Below are 25402 nucleotides of genomic sequence, written 5' to 3' on the forward strand. Positions count from 1 at the left end.
GCACTACAAACAAAACATGCGTGAATCCAACCATATTGCAAGCTACCTTTCAATCATTCTTTGTTTATCATCGCTCAAGCAAGAACTACTTAAAATGGAGGTACGGTCTTTATTTCGTCTTTTTTGTTTTTCGTTAGTTTCTGCTGCACCGTCTAAAGCCCCGAGTGTGGCTTTAACTTGTCCTTTGTGTTTGTTTTTGAGGGATTTGTGTTTATGAGCGCTTAGAAGAACGGATGTCTGAGAGAGGGAAGCAGCCCGGCTTATGCCGGCAAGACATAATAAGTATGCAAGCCAGAATTTTTTTTTTTTTAATCCGTGCCTGTAGCTTTCGTGATGCTGAAGGCAGTTGCGTATCGGCACAGTGTGCAGGTACAGTCGAATCCTGCTACAACGAAATTGACGGGACGTGCGAAAAATTTCGTTGAAGCGAAAATTCGTTGAGGCAAAATCTGCCCCAACACACCACGGAAAGGCCAGAAAAATAGCCCCGTGCGTTTCCGCAACATTGGCAGCATAATACAATGTTTAGAAAAAGGAGTGATGCGCAATAACTCATGTTTATTTGGATAACAAACATACCAATGGTTATCTGTTTTTTCACCACCCAAAGAACGCGTTACGGAGGGGGGTGAAGATATGCAGGTGCAAAACGCATCGCTGTACAACAAGGCGTGCCCACCGAGCTGATTACTTGCAGATAGCTGCTAGGCCGTGGGAAGCCCCCCTCTCGCTTGTGGCAGGAGCAGTGCCGTTATCTTATCCTCTGACAGGGCACGGCAGCTACTGACCGCGCGCGCTTGCATTTAACAGGATCGCGCGCTCGCGACTAAGATAGGATGACTAGGCTTCAAGACCAAACGCGCAAACATGATTTTCGCTCTTGGCTATGAAGAATGGTAGAAGGAAAACGGCAAGGACAGCTGCTCACAACGCATACAGGACGGCACCGCGCCAGCAGCGGAGCACATTCATGCAATTTCAACTGGATACGGATTGGCTGTAGCTCTGGGGCTCCGCCTTGGCGAAGCGGGCCTGCGCCTCGTGTAGACGGCCAGCCACATCGTTATCACCATCAAGCAATGGCGTGCGCCTATGAGTTATTTTTTGTTTTGTTTTGGGTGGTGGTGTGGTCGCAACGCGCATTTTCGGTGAAACTAAGCGTCCTGAATGTATAAAAAGTTACATATAGCTGGCGCTATGCCTATTTTATTGTCAAATAATTGTTCAAACCCAGCCCAAATCATCGAAAATTTCGTTGAAGCGAAAGCAAGCCTGACAAATGGTTCGTTGTGGCGAGGACTTTGTTGCATTGACTTCTATGGCTAGCTGACGGGGAATAGGAAATATTTCTTTGAAGCGGCGTTCGTTGTAGCGGGGTTCGACTGTAGTGGAAACCTCCAGCGTTGCGACTCGCGACGAGAGTGCAAATGGAACATGCGAACTGAAGGGTGCCTATTTGTTTTTTAATTTTCTGTGTCTAAGTAGAGAAGGGAGCACAGGCTGCATCAAATAGCTCAATCCACCTTTCTTCTTTCTTTTTTGCGACCCTAAAAAGATGCCCCAGCTGCGATCAGCAGACCCGCCGAAAAATCGCACTATAAATGGTGTTTTGCTTCGGGCTACCGCATTATAGGCAGTACATTGAGTTTCATGGGAGGCCTACCGGTGGCCATAAAAACCCGCATTATATCCGGTCCAGCACTATAAGTGGTTACGTTATAAATGGTCTGCACTGTATTTACAAATCTAGTGTCAAGCACTGCGAGCTAATTTTTATTTCATTTTTTTGTATAGAGCTTATTGTTTTTGGTCAGTTGTTAAGCAGCAGTAAAAGCCTTTTGCTGTAAAATTTCAGCTTGCTGAAGCCAGTTATTACTACATCATTTCAATGCTGTTTGTACTTTGAGCTGAGGTTGTGGTTTGGGAATTGCTGTCTGTGTGCCTGAAGCAAAGGAACGACTTTGAAGCATTGCTTAGCTATTTCTAAGCTATGTTAAAGGGGCACTGACACAAAAATTTAGCATCTTGTTTTTTTCGTTGCGATAAGTAGCTAGTGACCTACTTATAACCTGCAGAAACCTCATTTGCTTCAGCGTGCGACGGTTGTTTAATTAGAGGCATTTTCAATGCGGCCAGTCGCAGTTTCGGTTTCAGCGAGTGCCGCGAAAGGATGGATTTTGCGTGAACAAAGCTGACCACGTGACCGTCGGAGGGATATCACAGAGCAGAGCCGCCGTAGCACTGTCGAATCCGCATCGACGGCAGTTTCTGCAAATGCCCCCACGTACTGATTTTGTGAGGCGCTTAATTAAAAAGCGACCGTGGATGTGACGCAGGCGCTGCGATTGCAAATGCTACCGCGGCTAAAGAACGACACGCGACGCTCGAGACGGTGGGTGGCAAGACGCGCGCTGGGAGCAGCCGGCCGGTCTGCCTACAGGTCCGCCTACAGATGTGTTCGGCTCAGCACTGCGGCGGATATTCGAGTGCCGCTCTCGTAAGCGGTGCAGATGACAATTTTTAATGCAACCCGCCATCGCATCGTTAACTCCTTTCTCATGTAAGCCACTATGGTCGGGACTTGGGGACAATTTCGTGCAGCGGTAAGAAGCTATCACTCGAGCTACCTGCGCCGGCCTGGGCCACTTCGCGGCCGTGGCCGCCGCCTGCACAGCGACCATGCGGCTAGCTCAGTGGGCTTTTCGTGCCTCCGGCGCGTTTTCGCCTCCAATGGTAATAAACAGTAATAGAAACAGAGTGCCTGGAATCGCTGTAGAAGTTTGGTCGCGGCCAGCTGCCCGATTAGCTGACGAAATCACGGCGCCTCCGCCGCCAACGATCGGGTCGTTCATTCTCGAGAGCAGAAGCTCCGCCCTCCGGCCCTCCGATTGGAGCGGCGAGCCGGGCGAGCCCGCGTAAAACGCCGGTAGTGCGGAAGCGGCAAACACAAACTCGTGACGTGTTTGGATGTTGTTTATTTACAATTGCGCGTGGTCCTCTGCTGGCTGCTCGGTTGCGTTTCGCACTCTTCAAAATTGATTTTAAATATCTTCTAGGCTGTATTCGCCGCTGATATTTTGCAGATGATGTATATGTGTTCCCACCAATCTATCTCCGACGTTATCTCGCCTTCAAAATTTTGTGTCAGTGCCCCTTTAACCCCGACGAGGCAGCTCTGGCACTTTGCATTGGTAATAGTGTTTCATTACGCTAGCTAACCGAATTTATCTGAGTCGTTCTGTTGAAGCTTAAAAACTGGAGTTCTATTTAAGCTTCTGTTTTGTCTCCCGAGCTTAGGTGGATTATGTTATGACCCCGAGTGTCACTTGTCCCGTGTCCTTGTTTTTCATTCACCTTTTGTAATTATTATCGTCAAATTTTCTCTCTCTCTACTGCTTCTCACAGCCACCTTCCCCAGTCAAGAGCTCTGGATCAGGAGCTGTGAGTATTTCTTCTCGTCACAGTTTTCAAAGTTTGGCAAGTTTTGTTGGGGGCTTTGTTTTCATGTCGCGTAGAAAGCTGCGGTCATTAAGTCTCTCTCATGTCCTTCGTCGTCCATGCAGGAGTCCAGTCGTCCGGTGAATGTCATCACGCACCTCATAAAGAGAAAGGTAACGTGTGGTACTACTCTGTTCACCATCTGACTAGTTGTTACTTGACTATGGTGGCATGCGGAAGAAGCTTTTACGGTTACAACGCTTGAAAATGCTTAAAATGAATGAAACGCTTGGTAGCAAATAAAGACGCAAACTTGTGAGCACAAGTATAACGAGCTGTGCTTGTTCTTATGCATATCATATCCTGCAAGGCTGCTTTCGCTGCATTGAGCTGGATGGGGAATTAGTCTCGTGGTGCACGTGTCTCCGTTTGCATGCAGTGACTGCGACCTGAAATGTGGAGCGAGAAAGGACGTTCCGGGCATCTGAACTGCTTCCCGTGAAGATGCACGGTTGCTTTTGTGATGTCGTGCCTGCATTCAGTGTCTTGGCTTCTACTGCGCTGTTGGTTTCAAAACAGCCAGTGACCGAATGGCTTGAACAAACCTATTGGCAATGTGCAAAGCAAAGCAGGGACTTAAAACGAAATTCCAAACATCATAACAGCCTTATCAACGAATTGACTCTTGTTGGCTAGCAATCGATTCTCAGCAATTTGACCACAGCTCAGTCGCTAAGCTTCTGCTGCACTAAGGAGAGCAAGGGAGTGGTATTCATCCCTGCTGTGGTGGGTTCTTTTGTGAACTGTTAAGGCACCAGTGTGTGCCAGATTTTGTTGCTTGTAAGAAAACCCCGTGTGGTCTAAATGAATTCATTTCCCCCCAGTACGCCACACTAGCCCAGTTGTAGCAACGGCTTATAAAACAATTTCATTTTTTCCATGAATTTGGCTTTGGTGGGTCCGCTCGAGTGTGGTTGGATTAAGCGGGAAAATCAAACGTAGGTTGACTTGCCTCGGTTTATACAGTGATGGAACTGCTGATTTCCATCAAAAGAAAAGTACTCCAAGGGTGGTGTGTGGCAAAAGCAAGCTGTGTGGCCTTAATCGTGCTTTGGCTAGTGGAAGATCTGCACGTGTTTGAGGTGATGGAGCTGACGTGATGGAGTGCCTGTGATGGAGTGCTTGTGAATGCTGCATGAATGGGCTGACGGCATTTGCTGCGCGCACGTGAGTGAGAGCGAGTTGGTCGTCCTCCCTCGAACGGAGCAGCCGGCTGCTGCTGCCTTGCAGAGGACGAGCGACGAGGGGGGCTCCCAGGACCAGAGCCCCGCCGCCACGCCCAAGAAGCTCAAGCCCGAGGTTGTCCCCGACACCAACGGCGAGTCGGCCAGCAAGACCCTCGCACTGGTCAGTCAGGACTCCTGTGTGCTCGCAATTGCATGTGCCAGCTCATGAATGAGGACAATTTAAGGGGGCCCTGAAGAGAAAACACAACTTCACTCAGTTTGAAACTGCTAGCCTTTGGTAGCTCACTCAGCTCCATTCAAGCCACGAAAGATGTTTTAGCCGGAAAAAAGATAGAAGAAATATTGAAAAACTTTAAAATTTTATGCCACTTTGATGGAATATGGGAACGAGTGACGTAATATAAGCAAGCACAAAAACACAGTGAGCAGTGCGTTAAGTGCACTTTCGCATTTAAGTAATGTGGGTAGACAGAACTTTGTCACGCAGTCGTGTTTGTTGGCGTGCCGTCATCCTCCGATTGCACAAACAAGATGCTGTTGTCATCTTAGAGAAATCACCGAAAAGGGGCCAAGGCTTCATATGCTTTCTTTAATATCTCGATTTTTTGTTTGAATTTTGCGATAAAATTGGTATCACCTTTATCAGGACAAAGCAGTTCTTGTATGATCCAAACCTGTATTTTGTCTTCATGGCCGCTTTAAGGCAAAATCTTTGTGGGAAAGTCTGGTGTTGTTGCCTGCTACACAAAGTGGCGGTTGCCGTAAGGTTAAGAAACACATTCAATTTCAAATGGGAACTGAATCAGGGCCTCCGGAGTCTAGTGCATTACCACTGTGCTTCTTCAGCACCTTGCGAGGGGCGGAATAAAGGTTTGCCTACTGTACGCGCTCCTGACGTCGTACCCTGCGACGGGTAAACGTGACGGCTCAGGAGTAGAACGCTCCAGTCATGGAGAAGCCTGATTCTGAGAAAGCTGGGCTGTGAAGTGTCACCAGCCTTTCTGTTGAAGTAATTTGTGCCAAAAGGTGAAGAAAAATTTGGCCACCTTGGCAATTGAGATGCAAAGACTGAGGAAACAGCAGAGCTGGTGGTCTTCACTATACTTGGTGACAACTTAAAAACGGCACCGGAAGTTGCCGCTGTGCCTTATCACCGTAGCCGGATGTTTCTCCGCGTGGCGCAAGTAGGGCGTTACTGGGAATATTTTGAACATGGCGGGAGCCGTTCCCGTGATTTTTTGGACTTAATATGCTTATAAACGACTCCAGTGACGACAAACAAACTGCGTGAGACAAGGCAGACGATATCACGCATTCATAGCAAACCCCTTTCAAAACGCGCGTGCACTGACGTCACGGGTCCGGCACTTTGGCGGAGTGATACACTACATGAGGTGGTGCCGTTCTTGAGTTGTAACCGAGTATAGCTTTAACTTGGCTCTTCTCAGGTCTGTCCCTTTCGTGAGAGAAAGATGGTTAAAAAGCGAAGCCTTCTCCATGAAAACTGAGTCCACAGTCCTCCCAGACCAGAATCCAGACTGCCAAAGTCTGAAGCCAAAGCCCAACCCAAAGGAAACGGTGCCTGCCCCGAATGTGATGATAGCACAATCGAATAGACGCGCCACTTTGGTAACATGAGGGACCCAGGTTCGATTCGACCGCAGGAAGCATTTTTTTTTTTTTGAAGTGTGCACTCCACACCTGCCTGTGGGCTCCTTGCCTGCTCGCTTCTTTCCCTCACACGTATTGGCCCAGCATTTCTCCCCTCTCCACTTTACTGCTCAAAGTTTTGAGCGACGCCAGGCATGGATGGAACTCAAGCTTAAGGGGGCACATGGCTCTCCAATCAAAAACATTATTTTTATATTTATGATGATAAAAATTGGAGGACATGTGTAGTTTTTCATTCTGATTGTGGATGTAAAATTTGTTTTGGTGTAAAATGACTACATATATTCAAATTTATCTGTATTTTAATGTTTGGTTTTTTGGCAGCCTTTGTAAAAGAACTGCTGGAGGGATGCAGCTGAACGAGGTACCAGTGAACTGTGCACAAACCAAGGAGTGCAATGAGACTAACAGTATCGTTCTATCTGGTCTGTAGCAGAAGTTACCGCCGTTTGAAGTTTGGACTTGGAAGGCAAAACCGGTTTTTCTGTTTCCCACCTTCCGAGCCCAAACTTCAAACAATTGTAACGTCTGCTACAGACCAGGTAGAATGATACTGTTAGTCTCATTGCACTCCTTGATTTGAGCACAGTTCACTGGTACCTCGTTCAGCTGCATCCCTCCAGCAGTTCTTTTACAAAGGCTGCCAAAAAACCAAACATTAAAATACAGATAAATTTGAATATATGTAGTCATTTTACACCAAAATGAATTTTACATCCACAATCAGAATGAAAAACTACATATGTCCTCCAATTTTTATCACCATATCTGTAAAAATGAAGTTTATGATCGAAGACCCTTAAACAGCTCTCCAAAAGAAAAAAGAAAACTGGCTTGCTTTTTTATTGCATTGTCTTGCCGGGCATAAGCCAGGCTCCCCCCCCCCCCCCCCCCCCCCTCTCCCCTGCGGCATCCATTCTTCTGGACACAAAGTATCGCACTCGCAGTTTGCAAGACTGTGCAGCAGCGTCTGATGTAAAAATAAAAAAAATAAAGACCGTGCGTCTGTTTTTAATTAAGAGGTCTTCGTTTGAGTGATGATAAACAAAGAATGATTGAAAGGCAGGGTGTGATGTGGTCGGATCCGAGCATGTTATGTTTATGGTGCGGTACCGCTTATAGTGCGGATGTTCGTGGCTCCCACTAACATACATTATAAGCGGTCTACACTGTAGTTCAGTCCTTGCACTAGGGCTCGTGTCAGAACGTCGGCCACTGGCCCCAGCTTTGCATTCCAACGTGTTGCATGCTGTTGTGGCTGATTGTTTCTAACCTACGAAGTGGTCGTTTTCATATGCGCTAATTTACTCGGTTTTCTTTTTGCTGTTTGTTGACTTTTCAGGACACCCCCGCCACGAATGACCACGAGAAGACGGCGGCGTCTCCTTTAAAGACCGCTGCATCTTAGTGTGCAGTGGCAGGGCGGAACTCACGCACCCGGTTTTTTTTTTATTTCAAGCATCAAGCTGCGTAATATAGATGACGCTGCTGCCGCCATGGCGGTCGGGACTAAGGCGTCGTAACCAGTGCTGCGGCGTGGTTGTGCGCGTCACGTCTGTCCAAGCAACGTGTTTTTTTTTTTTTTTTTTAAGTTGGCATAAATGGCGTACCATTTCACACTGTGTAAAAATACCATTGGCTTACTAGGTATGTGTATTTAACGTTTGGCTGTGTGTCACACTGTATGCGATCCCCGCTTGCCCTATTGCAACTAATAAAATGCACGCTTTTTCTTTTCTTACATGAGGGCTGGTTGTTCGAGCTCTTTTCCTCCTCCAGAAGTGTGGGTCGTTGATTTGTACACCATTCTGAAACTTAAATGCAGTGTTTGAAAACTTAATGTTGTGTACGTCTGAATCAAGCATTCACGGAGCCCATTTCAATCTACAGCTCCTTCTGCATAAGTAAAGGTGAATTGTCTCCCCTCGCCAGCAATGCAAGGCTCTAACCTTGCAAGTTTGTCTGACTGTTTTCAGTTTCATTATCAATAGAAGAATGTGGAAAAGTCTGCTGTCTGTCATTTTCCTCAAAATAAAGGCCTTCAAAGGTGCTACAAGGGAGGGGGGGCTAGAGAAGGCTCTGGCTTTTAAGATATTTTAATGCAAAATATTCTCCAGCGACTTGACCAATCCCAATACTTTTATTATGGCACGTGAAAACTTGTCGGCCAGTGGTTTAGGTTGAAAAAAAAAAAAAAAAAATCTGCTTCCCTGGTTTGTGTTATTTGCTGGGCCATGGAAGCAGGATTTTTTTTCTGCATTCAAAGAGTCCAAGTGTCACGAGTTGCTGCTGGGATGTCCTCCATGCTGGGGAATGAGAGCCTAATTTGCTTTGGTTGGATTGGATTGGTTTGGCATTGACCGTCAAGCGAGAGCGCCATCAGTTGTGCCACAGTGACAATCCCTTCCTTCCGTGGATATGTCCTCAAGGTGAACACGAAAGCCCAAGCGGTGCTTGTGAATTAAAGATCAAGAAATAGTGCGAAGGAGAATGATGACTGCTCCAAAAGTAGGTGCCACCCAGGAAATTCCCGTTTTAAACATGTGCCATCATGATTGGTGCGTGTAGTGTGTGTCCTACACCATCGCCTCGCAGCTATTTGCCCCCCAAAATTTCTGGCAAGCCCTGCAGATCACATCGCAGGCATATTGCTTCGCTGCTGATCGGTAGCCAACTTGTGTACAAACGTATGTGCATTTTTGCTCGTCTGGCGGCAAGAGCAGCAGCTTGCTGTCTGGCACGCTATGATAAACTTTGCTATTCCTTTCCTTAGCTTTACAGCTGGTGAATGCATCAGCGATGTGTTTATGCAGGTTCTGAAAACAGAAATTCGAAACTGGCAGAATTGTTTTGCACTGCTTAGTAAAACGTTTGGACTGCCTTCAAAGCATTGCCCTAGCATAGCACTGGCCGAACAAACATTTCTCGAGTCGTATACATGCCTATTGCGGTAAGCAGTGCCTATGTCTTGTGGTGACAAGACAAACCTAAGTAAATACAATAGCGTGCAAGTGTGGTGCATGCGATGCTAACTAAGTGAAGGTGCAAGCTAGATTTAATTCCAAGCTGATAGGATGTGCAAGCTATACTCGGTGACAACTTAAGAACGGCACCGGAAGTTGCCGCTGTGCCTTATCACCAAAGCCGGATGTTTCTCCGCGCGGCGCAAGTAGGGTGTTGCCGGGAATATTTTGAACATGGCGTGAGCCGTTCCCATGATTTTTTGGACTTAATATGCTTATAAACGACTCCAGTGACGACAAACAAACTGCGTGAGACAAGGCAGACGATATCGCGCATTCATAGCAAACCCCTTTCAAAACGCGCGCGCACTGACGTCACGGGTTCGGCGCTTTGGCGAAGTGATGATGAGGTGGTGCCGTTCTTGAGTTGTAACCGAGTATAGTATTTGCATTGTCTGCTGATGGTGAGCTGGTGACTCCGACATCGGTCCATCTGATCCAGCCCTGTGTTGTGTGGACTAGTCCATGGCACTTCAGTTCTGATGCCGCCGGCATGCAGAAACAACAGAATTAGACCCGCTCTCTTCAGGTGAAAGCACTCCATTGAGCAAAAATGCTGATGTCTGTATAGAAAAATGGCATATTTAGGGGTGTTCCATACCACAAGCCTAAACACTGCAGCAGCGAGAAGTGGCCATTCGTGCCAGTGCACTGCTGATGAACCAATAGTTTGTCAAGATGGGCCTCAACTACAATATTGCTGCCAGGCCACTGCTGTGTAGAAATATCTGCACTGCTTTGAATGCCTCGTTGGGAATGCTGCGCGTCTGGCTAAGGACCAATCAGACTTCTTCAGACACAACCTGACAGTCCAAATGGGCCAATGATCTGGCTGCTTGTTCTCGAGGATGCTTGTAGCATAGACAGTTACAGAGAACATGCACAATAGTCTCTGGTACACAGCATGTTTCACAATTGGGGTCACCCGTAACGCTGATAAGCTGCTTCTAGAAATAAGTAAAGGCCATGCCAAGCCGTAGTCGATGAAACAGGCTGGCGTTGTTTCGCTGAGTACCAGGAGGTAACTGAAGTTACGGTCCTTGTCCAGCCGGTGTAGCCTTCTACGACGGTTGGCAGGGTGGGACCAGTGACTTGTAGACAGGAGGGCAGTCTTGTCTGGCCTTGCAAAGGGCATCTGTGTTTGCAGAAACCCTTTGCCTCCTTGTCAGCCAAATTGTTACCAGCTAGCCCACAATAGCCTGGTACCCACTTGACGGTGAGGGCATGTCTTTGTTGCAGTGCAAGGGAGCACAGTTCCATTACTCCTGCAGCAAGTACATAATAAGGTTCCTGCCTCGTGACACCCATTGAGGACCTGGAGTGCTGGCTTTGAGTGGCAAAACAGAGTCCAAGCTCGAGGTGGTTCATGGAAGACTAAATGAATTGCCTCCCGGATGGCATCCAAATCAGTGGCAGTGGAGGCTGTCTTGTGATCTAGTGCAAAGCCTCGTGTAACGCACAGGCTTTGAATCACCTTGGCCGCGGTAGTCCAAGACTTCCATCAGTGTATACTGTATTTATTCAAATACAGTTGAACCTCGTTATAAGAGACACTGATGTAAGAGACAAATGGGTATAAGAGACACTATTCACCCAAATGGTTGGCTGCCCTATCTTTCCCATTAAATCGACCTCTTTAAACAGACATTGGATGTAGAAGATTGGTTATAAGGGACAAGTCATCCTTGAAGTTTAATCAATAATCTCGCTTGTAACAGACATTTTAACTTCAGATGCTGTGCCACCAGTCACTAATTGCAGTTGCTTCTATTGTGGAAACACAGATGGACAACAGACACCTGCAGTCGCTATTTATTACTTCAGCAAACACAAAGTGGTTCAGTCAGCTATGAAATGACAATGAGAAGCCCTGCCCATGGAAATGCAACTGACAGAAGTGGTTGAAGCTTACTGCCATCCATTAGATGAAGCGCGATCGCACATGCAGGCTCTCCCACTCGCGTAGCTCCCTATCAAGAAGCACTGCAGATGTTGAGTCCTGCAAGTGTGATGAATAGCCTGAGCACACAGCAGAAGAAGCTGTGCACTTTGGCTATTCATCAGGCTTGTGAACTCAACATCCACAATTCATCTTCCACAAACAAGGAAAGGAAAAAAAGCTTGTAGAATCTGTTGTAAAAGACAGTGTAAATACAGTCATGAAGCCAACAGTTTCATAAATTCTGGGGGCAAACATTAATTAGAATGAATCTTTTGCAACATGCTGTAGCATTCTTTTGAGCTAATTTTAGTCATACGGTGCCCACATTGTACTAGGGTCTGATTAGTAAGGGAAAACATAGTTCTCTGCTTATAAGAGACATCTCGTATAAGAGACAGAAACTGCTCCCCGGTACATGTCTCTTATAAAGGGGTTCAACTTTATAAGGAGAGGTTTTTTTTTCCAAAATCCGTAGTCTCAAAGTCGTACCCCGCCTTATATTCGAAGCTCATCTTTATAGACTCTCCATACTGCACCGTCGCATTATAATCAAATAAATTTGGTACATGTACAGTTCTGGCTTATTTGTCAAGAATGCTAGAGTCAATTGTTTGAGGGCCACTAATGGCATAGAAGACAATTACCGGGATGGAAAGGCGAGTTGGTGTTCTTAATAGTACCAACAAAGGATTCTGTGAAACCGCCATTGGGGTGAAGCCAGGTGAACCAAGGGAGTGAACAAACACAGTTGAACGAGCAAACGGACAAGCAGCAAAATTGATTGATTGTAGGGTTCAACGCGCTGAAGCTAACCTGGGCAACGAGGCGCGCTGTAGTGGAGGGCTTTTCTAGATTAATTTCGACCACCAGGGGATCTTTAACAACATGCACTGAAATTTCGGCACGGGTGTTTTTGGTTTTCACCTCCATGAGAAAAGCTGCCACTGCGGCCAGGATCAAACCTGCTTTCTTGGGTTCTGCAGCACAATGCCTTAGACACCGAGCCACCGCGGTGGGTAGAGCTAAATTCGTCATCGTAACCTCCCATCATGCAGCGGCATGACCAAGCAGCAGTACAACGTGTACGAGATGGATCGAAGCCATTAGAAAGTGCTGAGGTGGGTCACCAGGCAAAGCGTTTTCCAGTGGCAAGACTGCGAAGCCATTTAACAATGCGAGGCGAGACAAGGCGTCTCGGGCAGCTTGACATTTATGCTAAGCATTCGCAACCTATAAGACATGCTTAGGTGTCTTTAAACTTCATAGTCTGCAGCTGCGTCTCCTGGATTAGGAGTTTAACTAGTAGAGTATGTCAATTTATCCCGTACTCGTCTGCAGTGCAAGTGAATCAAAGGGCCAAGTTTGATAAGTCTGTCCAGTAGCAGGAACATCCATCCATCTACGATGTTAAAATTCGCAGCATGGCAGTGGATATTAAGAAATGAGCAACACAGAGGGGCTAAAAACTTCCAGCAAGGTTAGCTTTTAGCTGTACGTAAAAATGGTATACTTGCAACACAGGTGCTGTTGATTACTTAACCTTAATGACTGCTACTTCTGCGATGCTCTAATTCAGGATATCTCTAATAAATGCATTCTTTGACTTCCCACTGCATCCTCTTCAAACTTTATCATGCCTCAGACAAGGTGGGGGGGGGTCATGTTATAAAGTGCAACATATGCTCAAAGATTGTGGTGGTCACTGGTTGCCAAGTGCTACTACTTTTGCAAAAATTAAAGTTCGAGGCACACGAGTTGGAAAATGCGACCTTCTGTAAAATAGTTTGGTCAAGCAACAATCATTTGGCAGCCACAGTGCATATGCCTGAAACTAGACAGATCGTTAAGATGCTTTAAATGTCTAATACCCCTGCTACACTGGGGTCTAAATGTCATTTGAACCAAATGTCATTTGACTCAAATGCCAAGTTGTGCTGCTACACTAGGTTTTCAAATGCCATTTGGCTCAAATGACATTTGAGCCAAATGAGCACCGAGAGAGACATTTAAGATTTCAAATGCCATTTCCAGCACTCTCGGACGCAGCGTCTTCAATCGGCAAGAAAAAATATAATACTTCCGTACGTAAAACAAACAAAATATTGTTGTTAGTAAAATTTTGTTCACTGTTTATCTACTTAAAATACGAAATCAACATATTTAATTTTCATACTCTCAGAACCAGTGGGTCAGTTGCAAAAAAAAAAAAAAAAAAAAACAAACAAAAACAACGCAAGGCAGCCATATTTAGAGTCAAAACTGGTGTCTCTTCTAATTTGATATCATTTTACTGCCTCGTACTGCTCCTAAGTTTGATTGTTGTATTAGTGTACGAAAACGGAACGGGGCAACAACAGCGCCACTACAGCCCAGTGAAGAGTTGTGAAAGCTTTTAAATGCCATCGAAATTGTAGTGTAGCACGGTGGATTCTGAATGGCATTCGAAGCAACCCATTTGAGTCAAATGACATTTGGTTCAAATGACATTTGGACCCTAGTGTAGCAGGGGTATAAGTCACTTGCTCAAACGCGACTTTCACTGAATAGGTTTGGCAGCGAATTGTGTACGATTCAAAGCCATATAATGGTAGAAGTTACTTGCAATACTTGCTTTGCTTATTAGGCTACTATTTCACTTGCAAAATTACAAAACATCAGTTTCTAATAAAATTGATAGTTATTTGTGAGTATTTCATAAAACTGTAAAATCAAAAAGCAGTCTTCAAATAATGTAACATCTTCACCTTCACATGGTGGTGTGAGGCTGAAATGTGATGTACCACCTCAAAGTTGTGCAAGTGAACATTGCAAGTTTACAAAAAATGTGCACCCATAAAATTTTTATATCTACAGCCAGATGACAACAAAAAAGATCATAGCACACAAAAATGAAAAAACAAGTCCTGGGCAAGGTACAAACATTGTTTCGGTTGACCTAGTTAAGTAAAATCTTCCACTGCTCTGCTGTGAAGTCCATTGGGATGTTGTGTGTCGTGCAACAAAGACAAACACTGGTCACTTGCATACTTTTATTTACAGCAAACAAAACAAAGTGAATCAACAAAGCAGGTTAGGCCATTGACTTTGCACAACTTGCCTAAACATATCACAAGGCATTCTTTTGTAACGGCAAGCACGAAAGTGCACACATTCTCGCATTCAAGTAGTCACAATGTGGTGCTTTGGGAGAGGACTCGACAACTTTTGAAGGTACTGAGTTTCTTTCAATAACTAATACAGTGAGAAACGCTTTTTTGCTGTACACAGGACTCGTTGCAAATACCTGCGGAATTTTCAACAACTCCCCACACAATGTATTCGCCCACATTCAGTCGCGCCACATTTAAAAATTTCGAAACGTCTTTCTCGTGTTTACTGCTTAAACCAAACACCACTTGGTGGCTACTTGTCTCCACGGAGAGCCTTTAACTTTTCCACGTGCTTCTGACTCCGCCTCGCAAAGTTCGACGCTCTAATCTGCAGCGGTGCCGTCTTTCCGCTCAAGTACAGTCGGTTGACCAATTGGTCAAGACCGAGCGCTTCTGCGTCCAGTTTGTCCGACGGCCGCGTCTTCGCGTACGACAGCACGAACGTCGCAAATGCGTAGCCCGTCATGAAGGCATCAAAGCCGGCTCGGTGGAGACCGGTCGTGAACTTGCGCTTGCCATTCGGGAGCGCCTCGCCTGTCTCATCGGCCGAGTCCTCCGTCGAGGCCGCTCCGTTCTCTTTCTCCATGACCGTGAGGTCTCGGGTTGAGTGCTCCGAGTCCTCCGAGGCGGTGTTGACGGCGTCGCCGCCAGGACATGGCTTGACACGCTTGCGACGGCGGCGTCTGGACGCTTGGGCGTCTAGGATGTCATCGACATTGTGCGAGGCGCAGCACTGGTCGCCCTTACTGCACCACCCGTACCGCTGTTGAACAAGAACAAGGGCGACAGGATTTCATCACAGCGGAAGTATGCCCAATTTTGTTAATCCAGGTTCATAACGAATAACTTACCAAGGTATAAAGAAGAAACGGTATATCGTAACAGTTCAAGTATTGTTAGTACAGTTCAGAACTTCAGTCAGAACACTTAGGACTGATGGGCACAATTTTTGGCGTTACTATCGAGAATGGTTTCTTTTTATGGATGAATAGAAGCAGGTGGCACCTGAGGCACCGCCGGGGATTAGTGAACTTGCTTGTGAATGCAAACAAACCTATGCTGAGCTTTCAAATAGCCCAATGCTCATATCCATCAATCACCATAACCATGCCCTCAGGTAACATGCTGCCCCCACCAATCCCCACCACTTACGGCGAAGTTCTTGCAGATGTCCGCTGCGACCTTTGTAGCCTCCTGCCTCAGGGCACAGTCGCCATGGTCGATCGAGTACTCCTGGTTGTACTGCAGGAACTGGACGCTCACGAAAGGCTTTCCTTTCTTCTCCTTGTCGGCATTGTCCCGCTGCCTGCACACGGGTTGGAGGTTATGGACAGAACAGTACAGTGTACATCATTTAGATTGCAAGGTGTGGACAAGAGTGTGTGTACTGTCCGGGTTGGAGGGTATGGACAGGACAGTCTTGTGTAGATCGCCTGGGTTGGAGAGTATGGACAGTACAGTCTGTTATGGATCATTTGGGTTGGAGTATAGGATGACTACTGCATAGACAGTCTAGGTTGGAGGGTATGGACAAATCAGCTGGCTTGGAAGGTATGGACAAAACTGTATAGATCGTCTGGGTTGGAGACTGAACAGTACAGACCGTCATAGATCATCTGGGTTGGAGAGTATAGAATGAATACTGCGTGGACAGTCTAGGTTGGAGGGTATGGACAAAACTGTATAGATCGTACGGGTTGGAGAGTATGGACAGTACAGTCCGTTATGGATCATCTGGGTTTCGAGAGTATAGAATTACTACTGGTAGGACAGTCTAGGTTGGAGGGTATGGACAAAACTGTATATAGATCGTCTGAGTTAGAGAGTATGGACGGGACAGCACAGTGTGGATTGTCTGGGCTGGAAGGGCACAGACAGGACAGTACTGTGTGGGTAGTCTTATTTGATGAATACGACGGGCTTAGCAAAAGGCATCAAATTTTGTGAAATGTGCTAGCACTGTCGTCTGCAAGCATGAGAGCTATAGACAGGAAACAAAGCACAACACGATGTGGGCTGTCGTAACAGAGGGAGAGGTTGAACTTTGTAGAACTGAAGTTGATGTAACTACGGGGTGGGTAACAAAACGTTAGTTTCCTGCGAGAGAAAGTCACATCCACTGCTACAGCAAACAGACAACTGCAGAAGCATTACCACACAAACATGGTTTTGCTTTTGCGTGGCTACAAAAGACAGGTCAGAGCATTTTTAAACCTCCACACAGTTGAAGCTTATCAGAATCTCGTATCAGCGTATGCATTATCTCCGCCCTGTATGAAGGGGCATGGTAGCGTAAACAAGGCCAGTTTATGCAGACGTAACTGTTTTGTTGCACTATGTATCTGATAGAGGTGGAAGACCTTGATAGAGAGGAAAAACAAAGACAATTTTTTTTCTGCAAGCCAAAACAAACTACGTCAAGTCAACAGCTTAATAAAAACATAATTCTTTGTAGTAACCGGAAACTTTTTCACCATTTTTAAAAAAAATCAACGTATCCTTCCTTCTCTGCTGTTACTGTCCGGTAACAGTCACAGACTTTTACAGCAGTTAATCCCCTGCTTTTACAAGACGAGAAGGTAATGTTTCTGCACAGTCACAAAGAGAATGTGACTGTGAATGTGAGAATGATTATTAAAATCAATGAAACCCCGTAATATGACAAAATTAAAATGCAAAATTCTTAGTGACATTATACAGTTGACTACCGCTAATACGAAGTCTACGAGAACCGCAAAGAACTTCCGCTCAATTAACCCAACTTCCAAGTACACAAAAAGCACGAAAACAGACTTGTTACTATTACTAGACTGCAACGCGACTTCCTTCTTGATTTAGTTCAGAATCTCCACTTCTGTCGCCAAGTTGAGCGTACGACACAGGTCGCACTGATAGTTCAGACTTATAGCTAAATTCGAAGCCTGAAGCGTCTCCGACGCAACCTGCTCTCACGGAACTGTGCGCAACAAGGAAGGTTGGGGACCTCAAAAGAGAGAGATGCGTGCGCTGATGTCTCAAATGACCTACTGCTTTACCAACTGTGCGCTGCCTCAGTTAAGATGGCGCGCCGACATAGTGCAGAGAACGGCGATGTTTTGGTGCTCAAAATTTTAATTTTTATTAAGAAATGAAAGTCACCTGGATGCTTTTTATTTGAAATAACTTCCAATTCAATTAGCGAATGGGTTTTAGCTTCGAATAATCGAGCAATTATTTCCATTTAATTGCACGTAAAATTGCCGGGACCAGCCCATCACTTCTAATAAACCGAAAAGTCCAACTGCACAACTTCCAATTATCGCGAGTCGACTGTGTAGGCTATAACAAAGTTCAAGTGCACAGGAGTGCTGCGAATTTTAATGTGAGCTAAGCAATCACTCGTTGAAATTATTGGTTGGTTGAAATTGACCTAGTTTGATTAGAAGTGTCAACTACGCAACTGCTGGATTGAAGTTATTCGATTACCAGTTTCACCACGCCTCGGCGAATCCCTGTCTGGTGGCCCGTGATACTCTACGGATACATTGTAGGGGTAAAGCCCCTTCGGGGCTGGGGCTGTCGGCGTCTCATGTCGTAACTGTCGTCTCATGTAGTCACGGCACTAAAACACCAGGACATACGTTTACGCCTCGTGCTAGAATGTAACGCATACCGAAAGAACCCACCGGGACAGTCAGGAGCTGCGTGCTTCAAAGACACAAGACTTTTACAGGCAAGCTTTATACCTGTATTCTTAACGGTTTAATCTATGATGGCAAAAACACCAAGGCACCAAGAATACATTTATAGACTGCATGCTTCACCCCTCCCCAGGTTTCACGTTAGGGGAGATGGGCCGAGATTTTTTCTTCTAGACATGACAACGGTCAGACACACTAAGTTATCCATGAGTGCCAACTACACTGCAACTCCAAAAACACACAACCCAGCCCTGACAGACGATGGTGTGGAACGCTTGCACGCTTCAACAAACCATTCCTGAGAAACAGTCGGGAACAGTAAAAGGTGGCGTTACCTCTGTCGGAACACGTACTCCAGGTACGAGGCTTGAAGAGCGGCTTTGGTCTCGGCTATGAACTTGGTGTCGTAGATGTTGCCGGGGAACAGGTCGCTGAGATCGGCGAGGAAAGCCTGCAACGTCGGTGGCAGGGGCAGGTAGAAGCTGTGGTACAGGAAGACGGCGTCCATGAAGCCGTTGTGGAAGACGACCGGCTTCCGATGGATCACGAGCAGCGAGAAGAGCTTCCGCAGCGAGTGGGAATCGGTCTCCGGTTGGTTCGGCTGCAGAGGGCGGGAATTTCAAACGTTGGCTTCACTTCGGATTGCTCTGAAAATTCTGCTTGTGCCATTGTCTTGTCCTCCTGAGCATGTCTGTGTGTTACGACTTCCAATTTTCCTGTTTCTCCATTCCATTTAAAAACATTAGCTTTGTTGTGCTGATGTGCATATGCACTGCGAATGCCTTTCAACTTGCCCAGCCCTCTTCTGCGCTAGAAACGGTAGATTCCTTGTGCTTAGGCTACAGTCGGCTTATAAAGGCATACCACAGTGATGGACTTCAGTTCACGCTACCAGTTTTGTTTTTCTTGTGGATTTCATTTTCGCGTACACGGACATTTTTGTTTCTTGACATGATCAGAATGCCAGGAGCACCTAGTAGCTGCAAGAGATCCCGCTGGAACGATTAAAATCCTGTATTTTCCTTCGCAGTGGGGAGCAGAACTTCAATGCACCCAGTATCTTTTTATGCCACAGGAAACAATGCATATAGCAGCCTGCACTGTAGCTTTTATCCGGTGGAAACGAAAGAGCCATAGCTACCGCAAAGCATAAGCTAATGATATGACCTATCTTTAACATGCACGGTGAACTTCTAATACACTGAGTTTCGCACAGGCTTGTGAATAAACGCTTTGAGTTTTCTTAAAGGCAACCCAGTGCAGTATGAAAATGAGTACGAAACTAAAGTGCCCCAGTGTTGCTGTTGCCATGCTGTGAAACTGCTCAAAACTGTTGTATGGTCAACTTTCAATGTCGATTGGCATCCGCAGCAACATCGCGGGCAATGCGCGTGAAATGGCAGCGCGAGAGATTTCTAGAACAGTTCGCTCTTGTAATAAACTGGTGACGCGGAGCTCCCGGGTTTGCCTCTTGCTTACGGCGTGCACCTGCGACCGTCCTTAAAACATGGTGTCAGAAGATGAGTGAGAGCATCGCCACAAACCCAGCCTGCAAGGACCACGGTAAACTGGACAACGCCCAGCAAGGCACGACGGACTGCCGCAACACCGCGCCGAGTTAGGCCTTGCGGCCTTTGCCTCCATCAAGAGGAGTGACTGCAAAGCCACGGAAAACAGAGGCCACACCGACCAACAGAAACGCCTTCAGTTGCTTTTCCAAGTATGTCGTCGTTCATTATTCAGCCTCCCGATCCCTTTTGCTTTTCTTCACCCAACGAGTGGCCCAAATGGCGGAGAAGGTTTGAACGCTTCTACACGACGTCAGGCCTAAGCGCGAAGCCGGAAGAACACCAAGTAGATGCCTTGCTCTACATCATGGGGGACAAGGCTGAGGACATCTTCAGCACATTTGAGCTCGCCCCAGACGAAGCAAAGAAATTTAGCATCGTGATGGACCGCTTCGAGAAATACTTCATTCCTCGCCGCAACGTGATCTACGACCGAGCACGCTTCAACACGCGGGTGCAAAAAGAAGGGGAGTCTGCCGAAGACTGCGACGGCGCTTCACGCACTGTCCCAGCATTGTGAGTACGGCAGCCTTCAGGAGCAACTGGTCCGTGACCGCTTAGTCGTGGGTATTCGTGACAAGAAGTTGTCTGCCAGACTGCAGCTCGACCCCGACCTAACGCTTCAGAAAGCCCTGGAATCAGCACGCCAGCTCGAAACGGTCAGGCAACAGCAGGCAGAGCTTCACCCCGACCTGCCAACTGTCAACAAGGTGGGCGCTACACGTCGTGCACAGTGGCAAGACACACGCAAACCACCTTCTGACTCGAGTCAAGGCAGACCCACGGCTAACACATCTCAGGTCCCTCGGCCTTGCCGTTGGTGTGGTAGAGGTTCGCACTCCCGATCTACCTGCCCAGCAAAGGACGCAAAATGCAACTCGTGTCACAAAAAGGGACACTTTTCGTCCGTATGCCTCTCCAAAAGGGTGGACATTGTTCAAGGCGCCGATCAGGAATCCAAATGTGCGTTTCTTGGCACCGTGAGTTCACCTGGCATCCACAACTGGGAAGCTACCATCATGGTACAAGGACAACCTTTGAAATTTAAAATAGACACGGGCGCAGATGAAACTGTACTCTCTCCAGAAGCCTTCGAACGACTTCAACATCGCCCCACTTTGGCCAAGTCTCAACGGAAGCTCCACGGGCCAGATGGACGGTCGTCTGTACGGGGAGTAGCACGACTGCAACTAGCGTTCCGAGATCAACAGACCACCGAAGATGTCTACGTTCTCGAGGAAGTGCGCTGCCCTCTCCTCGCCAAGCCAGCAATTGAAAAACTCCAGCTGATCACCTGCCTCAACTATGTCAGCCACACGGTCAACCCTAAAAAGGAGTTTCCGTCACTTTTCACTGGCCTAGGCACTCTACCAGGGAAGTACGTCATTCGCCTTCAAGATGGAGCGACACCGTCTGCACTGTGCTCACCCCAACGCATTCCCATTCCCATTTATGAGAAGACAAAAAAGGAACTGGAACGAATGGAACAAACAGGCGTCATTTCTCGAGCAGATGAGCCAACACAGTGGTGCGCTCCAATGGTGCCGGTGGTGAAGCCCACAGGAGCCATACGTGTGTGTGTGGACTTCACAGAGCTCAACCTGTTTGTGCTAAGGGAATGGCACCCGATTCGTTCGGTTGAGCACACTTTAGGACTTCTCTCTGGAGCAAGAAGTTTTTCAAAACTGGATGCCAATTCAGGTTTCTGGCAGATTAAGCTCGCGGAATCAAGCAGGAAGCTAACGACATTTATCACACCATTTGGAAGGTTTCACTTCAATCGCCTCCCATTTGGCATTGCCTCAGCCCCTGAGATATTTCAGAGACAGATGAACACCATCTTGGAAGGAATACCACGGGTCTTTTGTCACATGGATGACATTCTCGTTTGGGGAGCTACCACAGAGGAGCACAACGATACTCTTCGTACAGTTCTACAACGCCTCGCCCACGCGGGAGTCACGCTCAATGAGGCCAAGTGCGTGTTCAACGTCCGAGAGCTTATCTACTTGGGACACAAAATCGACCAGGAAGGCATTCGACCGGATGAAGCCAAAATCAAGGCAATCACAGAGATGAAAGCCCCGACGAACAGAACAGAGTTGCAAAGAGTACTAGGTATGGCAACATACCTAGCTCGGTTTGTTCCCAACCTTGTGGAGGTGTTACAACCTCTCACTCTGCTCCTGTCCAAGAAACAAGAGTTTGTCTGGGATTCATATCAACAAACCGCTTTTGACAAGTGGAAGCAGCTTCTCACAACAAGCCCAGTCCTCGCTGTCTATGACCCTGCCAAGGAAACAGTCGTAACAGCAGATGCTTCTTCATTTGGAGTTGGAGCCGTTCTTCGCCAACAACAGGCTAAAGGGAACTACGCAGTTATTGCCTATGCTTCTCGCCTGTTGACGGACACAGAAAGACGCTACGCGCAGATTGAGAAAGAAGCTCTAGCGCTCGTCTGGGCTTGTGAAAAGTTCTCAGACTACCTCGTCGGTAAACAGTTTCGTTTGGAAAGCGATCACAAGCCGCTCATTCCAATATTCACCTCCAAAGCATTGGATGGTCTCACGCCAAGGCTGCAGCGTCTGCGAATGCGCATGATGCGCTACTCCTACGACATAACGTACGTGCCAGGGAAAGAACTTCTTGCTGCAGACGCATTGTCACGTGCACCGCTCACGGCTACAGATCCCTGGGATCTAGCGGAAGAAGTCGAGACCTTCGTACGTTTCGTGACATCGAGCGTGCCCATCAAAGTGCCATGCCTGCAATGGCTTAAGGAGTGTCAACAGGAAGACAGTTTGTGCATACAACTAAGGAGGTTTTGTAGCAAACAATGGCCACCTAGAAGAGACCTGTGTCCGGAGGCCAAGCAGTTCTTCCAGTTCCGTCCCGAGCTGTTTCATGAAGATGACATTCTTTGGTATGGGACCCGAGTAGTAGTTCCTAACTCATGCCGACCAGCTATCCTGCGGCTGCTGCATGAGGGACATTTCGGAATAACGAAGACGTTGGCAAAAGCAACAGATACAGTCTGGTGGCCTGGAATTTCACGGGACACCGAAGACGTCGTTAAGCGTTGTCATAAATGCGCCGAAACCACCCTCAACAGGAAAACGCCGCTCAAACCAACACCATTTCCAGAAAGACCCTGGCAGCGGATAGCAATGGATCTTTACTTCCAACACAACAAGTGGTGGCTGATCATCACAGATTATTACTCCAGATATCCGGAGATCGCACGTCTTGATCAGCTATCGGCAGCAACGGTGATAACCCACTGCAAGTCAATCTTCGCTCGCCATGGGATACCCGAAGTTGTTGTCACAGACAATGGACCTCAGTTCTCCAGAGTTTCCAGGTCAGAATTTGCCACCTTTGCTCGTGACTACGGGTTTCAGCACGTCACCTCAAGCCCTCACTACCCTCAGAGAAAAATGGCAGAATCAGCCGTGAAGATCATTAAGGCATCGACTTAGAAGACGAGAGACGTCTACACCACTCTTCTGGTTTACCGGACAACACCGCTTAGAAACGGCTACAGTCCGGCCCAACTACTGATGGGACGCCGCTTGCGTACTAAGCTACCCATGGCGTCCAAGCTGCTGGTTCCTGAGCTGCCCGACGTCCAAACTGTCCAAAAGTTCGAACAAGCGGATAAGGAACGCCAGCGTAAAGCGTACGATCGACGCCACGGCACACGAGACCTCCCCGACCTTATCGACGGAGATGATGTGTGGATCGCAGACCTTAAGAAAAAGGGGACAGTGGTACAGGCTGCAGCCGAGCCGCGATCGTACATCGTCGACACGAAAGATGGAGTTGTGCGTAGGAATCGAACGCACCTTGTTCCTCTCCCTCAAGATGACCCTGGGTCAACTCATGAAGCACAAGGAACTTCACTACAAGATGGAACCACTAGGGAGGAAGGTGCAACGAGATGCCAGGATACATCACATAGCCATAGCCGCTGTGGACGCTGTGTCATTCGGCCGAAGAAGTATACGGCCTGAACCTCCCTCGCTCGTTTATTTCGGAGGGAGATGTTGTATGGTCAACCTCCAATGTCGATTGGCATCCGCAGCAACATCGCGGGCAATGCGCGTGAAATGGCAGCGCGAGAGATTTCTAGAACAGTTCGCTCTTGTAATAAACTGGTGACGCGGAGCTCCCGGGTCTGCCTCTTGCTTACGGCGTGCACCTGCGACCGTCCTTAAAACAAAAACCAACCGCACAAACGGTTAATTAAACTCACCCGATCATCGCCCCGACGGTATGGAGCGCCAAGCGCGTACTGTCGGTTGAAGTCGAACCCATGGCCGATGAGGAACTGCAACGACGAAGGCTCCACAATGTAGTTATCTTGGCAGAGAACAAGTATGTTGAACGTCTGGACTGTGAACCTGGAAAGTAAGGAAAAACGGAACAAAACAGATACCTTAGTAGGTGTGACAAAGCAGATACCAGTTATAGACGAGGGAGAACCAGTCTTTCCGGTTCCCGGTAGTATTGTGCCGGTGCGGTCATGCGCAGGCAGCGCAGGTGCGCTGACCGCGTACCGGGAGCCCTATCGGAACTTTCCGAACTTTAGCAGACGATGGCCAGGACCTGCGCCCTCTCTGACGAGAGGCAAAGCTTCGCTGTGCAAATACACGCTCAATAAACACTTTCTCCATTGCCGACAACAAATGTGGCACGGTAGCTCAACTTGCGTCAAAACGTTAAATTTTGCACCTTCAAAGACACAGTAGCCTTACTTGAGCGGGCCAGTTTCGGCAGATCTGGCGTCGTGACGGAAACAGGACAGCCCCATCGATATGATCGCTCTCGTATCAGCCACACGAGTCATCGCCGTGTATCGATCATCAACGGACCTGTACGAAAACGAAGTTGTTACGTTCCCAAATCACTGCGTGAAAAACACGTGGCACGAAATTCGTCCACTCAGCTTACTTTGCGTTGATGTGCTTCCTGTCTCCAATGCCGCTGAGTTCCTGAAATAGTGAGACGCAAATTGATGTGTGCGGTTTTCAGCTCTGAGAAAATTTAACGAAACCGTCTTACCAGATCTATGGCGACGAACAAAGACGTCCTCAGGGCGAGAACTAAGGAAGGCCAGATATCGGCGATGTTTTCCTTCGTGACGTCCACCACGGGGACGCTCTTGAGTTCACTCATCGTAAAGCCCGCGCTCGTCGCTTTCGAAACGCGGCACTAGCGGCACGGAAGGCTTATGATGTCACTGGAGCGGTTGGCTCACGGCCTCACAAGCCACATGCCTGAACTACCGATTGAGAATGAATTGGCGGCAGTCCGAAACGTGGGGAGATGAGCGCACTAGATATAAACAACCGCAAATTTAGAGCCAGCACTTGTTCCACCGGGAACGCGATACTGCCGCCGCGGGACCCTGGAAGTGCGTTTCCGCGCACAGCGCGTGTCTCATCGGCATCGTCGGCATCGTCTTCGTCGATGATTGATTGGCGGGAATGCGCATTCCATAGTCTCGTATTCGCGTTTTTTGTTGTCGTTTCCTATCTGTTATCGTGGCATGAAAAAAAAAATCTCCCCGGTCGGCTTCATTTTGAGTGACCGCTCCGACACACTTTTGTCCTAACGGTCGTCTGTTGCGTGGCGTTGACCCCGCGTATTTTCGTCGCTACGCATCTCTCTCTCACTACTGC

The 25402-nt window shown here is 47.5% G+C and overlaps 2 protein-coding genes across 5 annotated transcripts in view; one reads left to right on the forward strand and one right to left on the reverse strand.

Annotated features, from left to right (window-relative positions):
* Nasp (Nuclear autoantigenic sperm protein) overlaps nt 1–8097 on the forward strand; it is a 35379-nt gene extending 27282 nt beyond the window's left edge. For 3 of the 4 annotated variants that reach the window (XM_077692991.1, XM_077692988.1, XM_077692990.1), the window contains 4 exons: nt 3406–3441; nt 3564–3611; nt 4708–4845; nt 7699–8097. In XM_077692991.1, the coding sequence (XP_077549117.1) occupies nt 3406–3441; nt 3564–3611; nt 4708–4845; nt 7699–7764 (288 nt within the window). In that variant the 3' untranslated portion in view covers nt 7765–8097. The remainder of the gene's footprint in view (nt 1–3405; nt 3442–3563; nt 3612–4707; nt 4846–7698) is intronic. The other variant, XM_077692989.1, reaches the window with a different exon arrangement.
* Nucleotides 8098–14333: 6236 nt separating this feature from the next.
* Nucleotides 14334–25387, reverse strand: LOC144162462 (target of EGR1 protein 1-like). The gene is made up of 7 exons (XM_077692995.1): nt 24783–25387; nt 24672–24712; nt 24476–24592; nt 23974–24121; nt 18486–18751; nt 15623–15776; nt 14334–15233 (listed from the first exon to the last, which is right to left on the reverse strand). The coding sequence occupies exons 1-7, from the start codon at nt 24894–24896 to the stop codon at nt 14724–14726; spliced, it is 1350 nt and encodes a 449-aa protein (XP_077549121.1). The 5' UTR covers nt 24897–25387; the 3' UTR covers nt 14334–14723.
* Between the last annotated feature and the right edge of the window lie 15 nt (nt 25388–25402).

The sequence above is a fragment of the Haemaphysalis longicornis genome, unplaced genomic scaffold (assembly GCF_048455015.1).
Source record: "Haemaphysalis longicornis isolate Haplotype H1 unplaced genomic scaffold, Haemaphysalis longicornis Haplotype H1 scaffold_12, whole genome shotgun sequence".
Lineage (NCBI taxonomy): Eukaryota > Metazoa > Arthropoda > Arachnida > Ixodida > Ixodidae > Haemaphysalis > Haemaphysalis longicornis.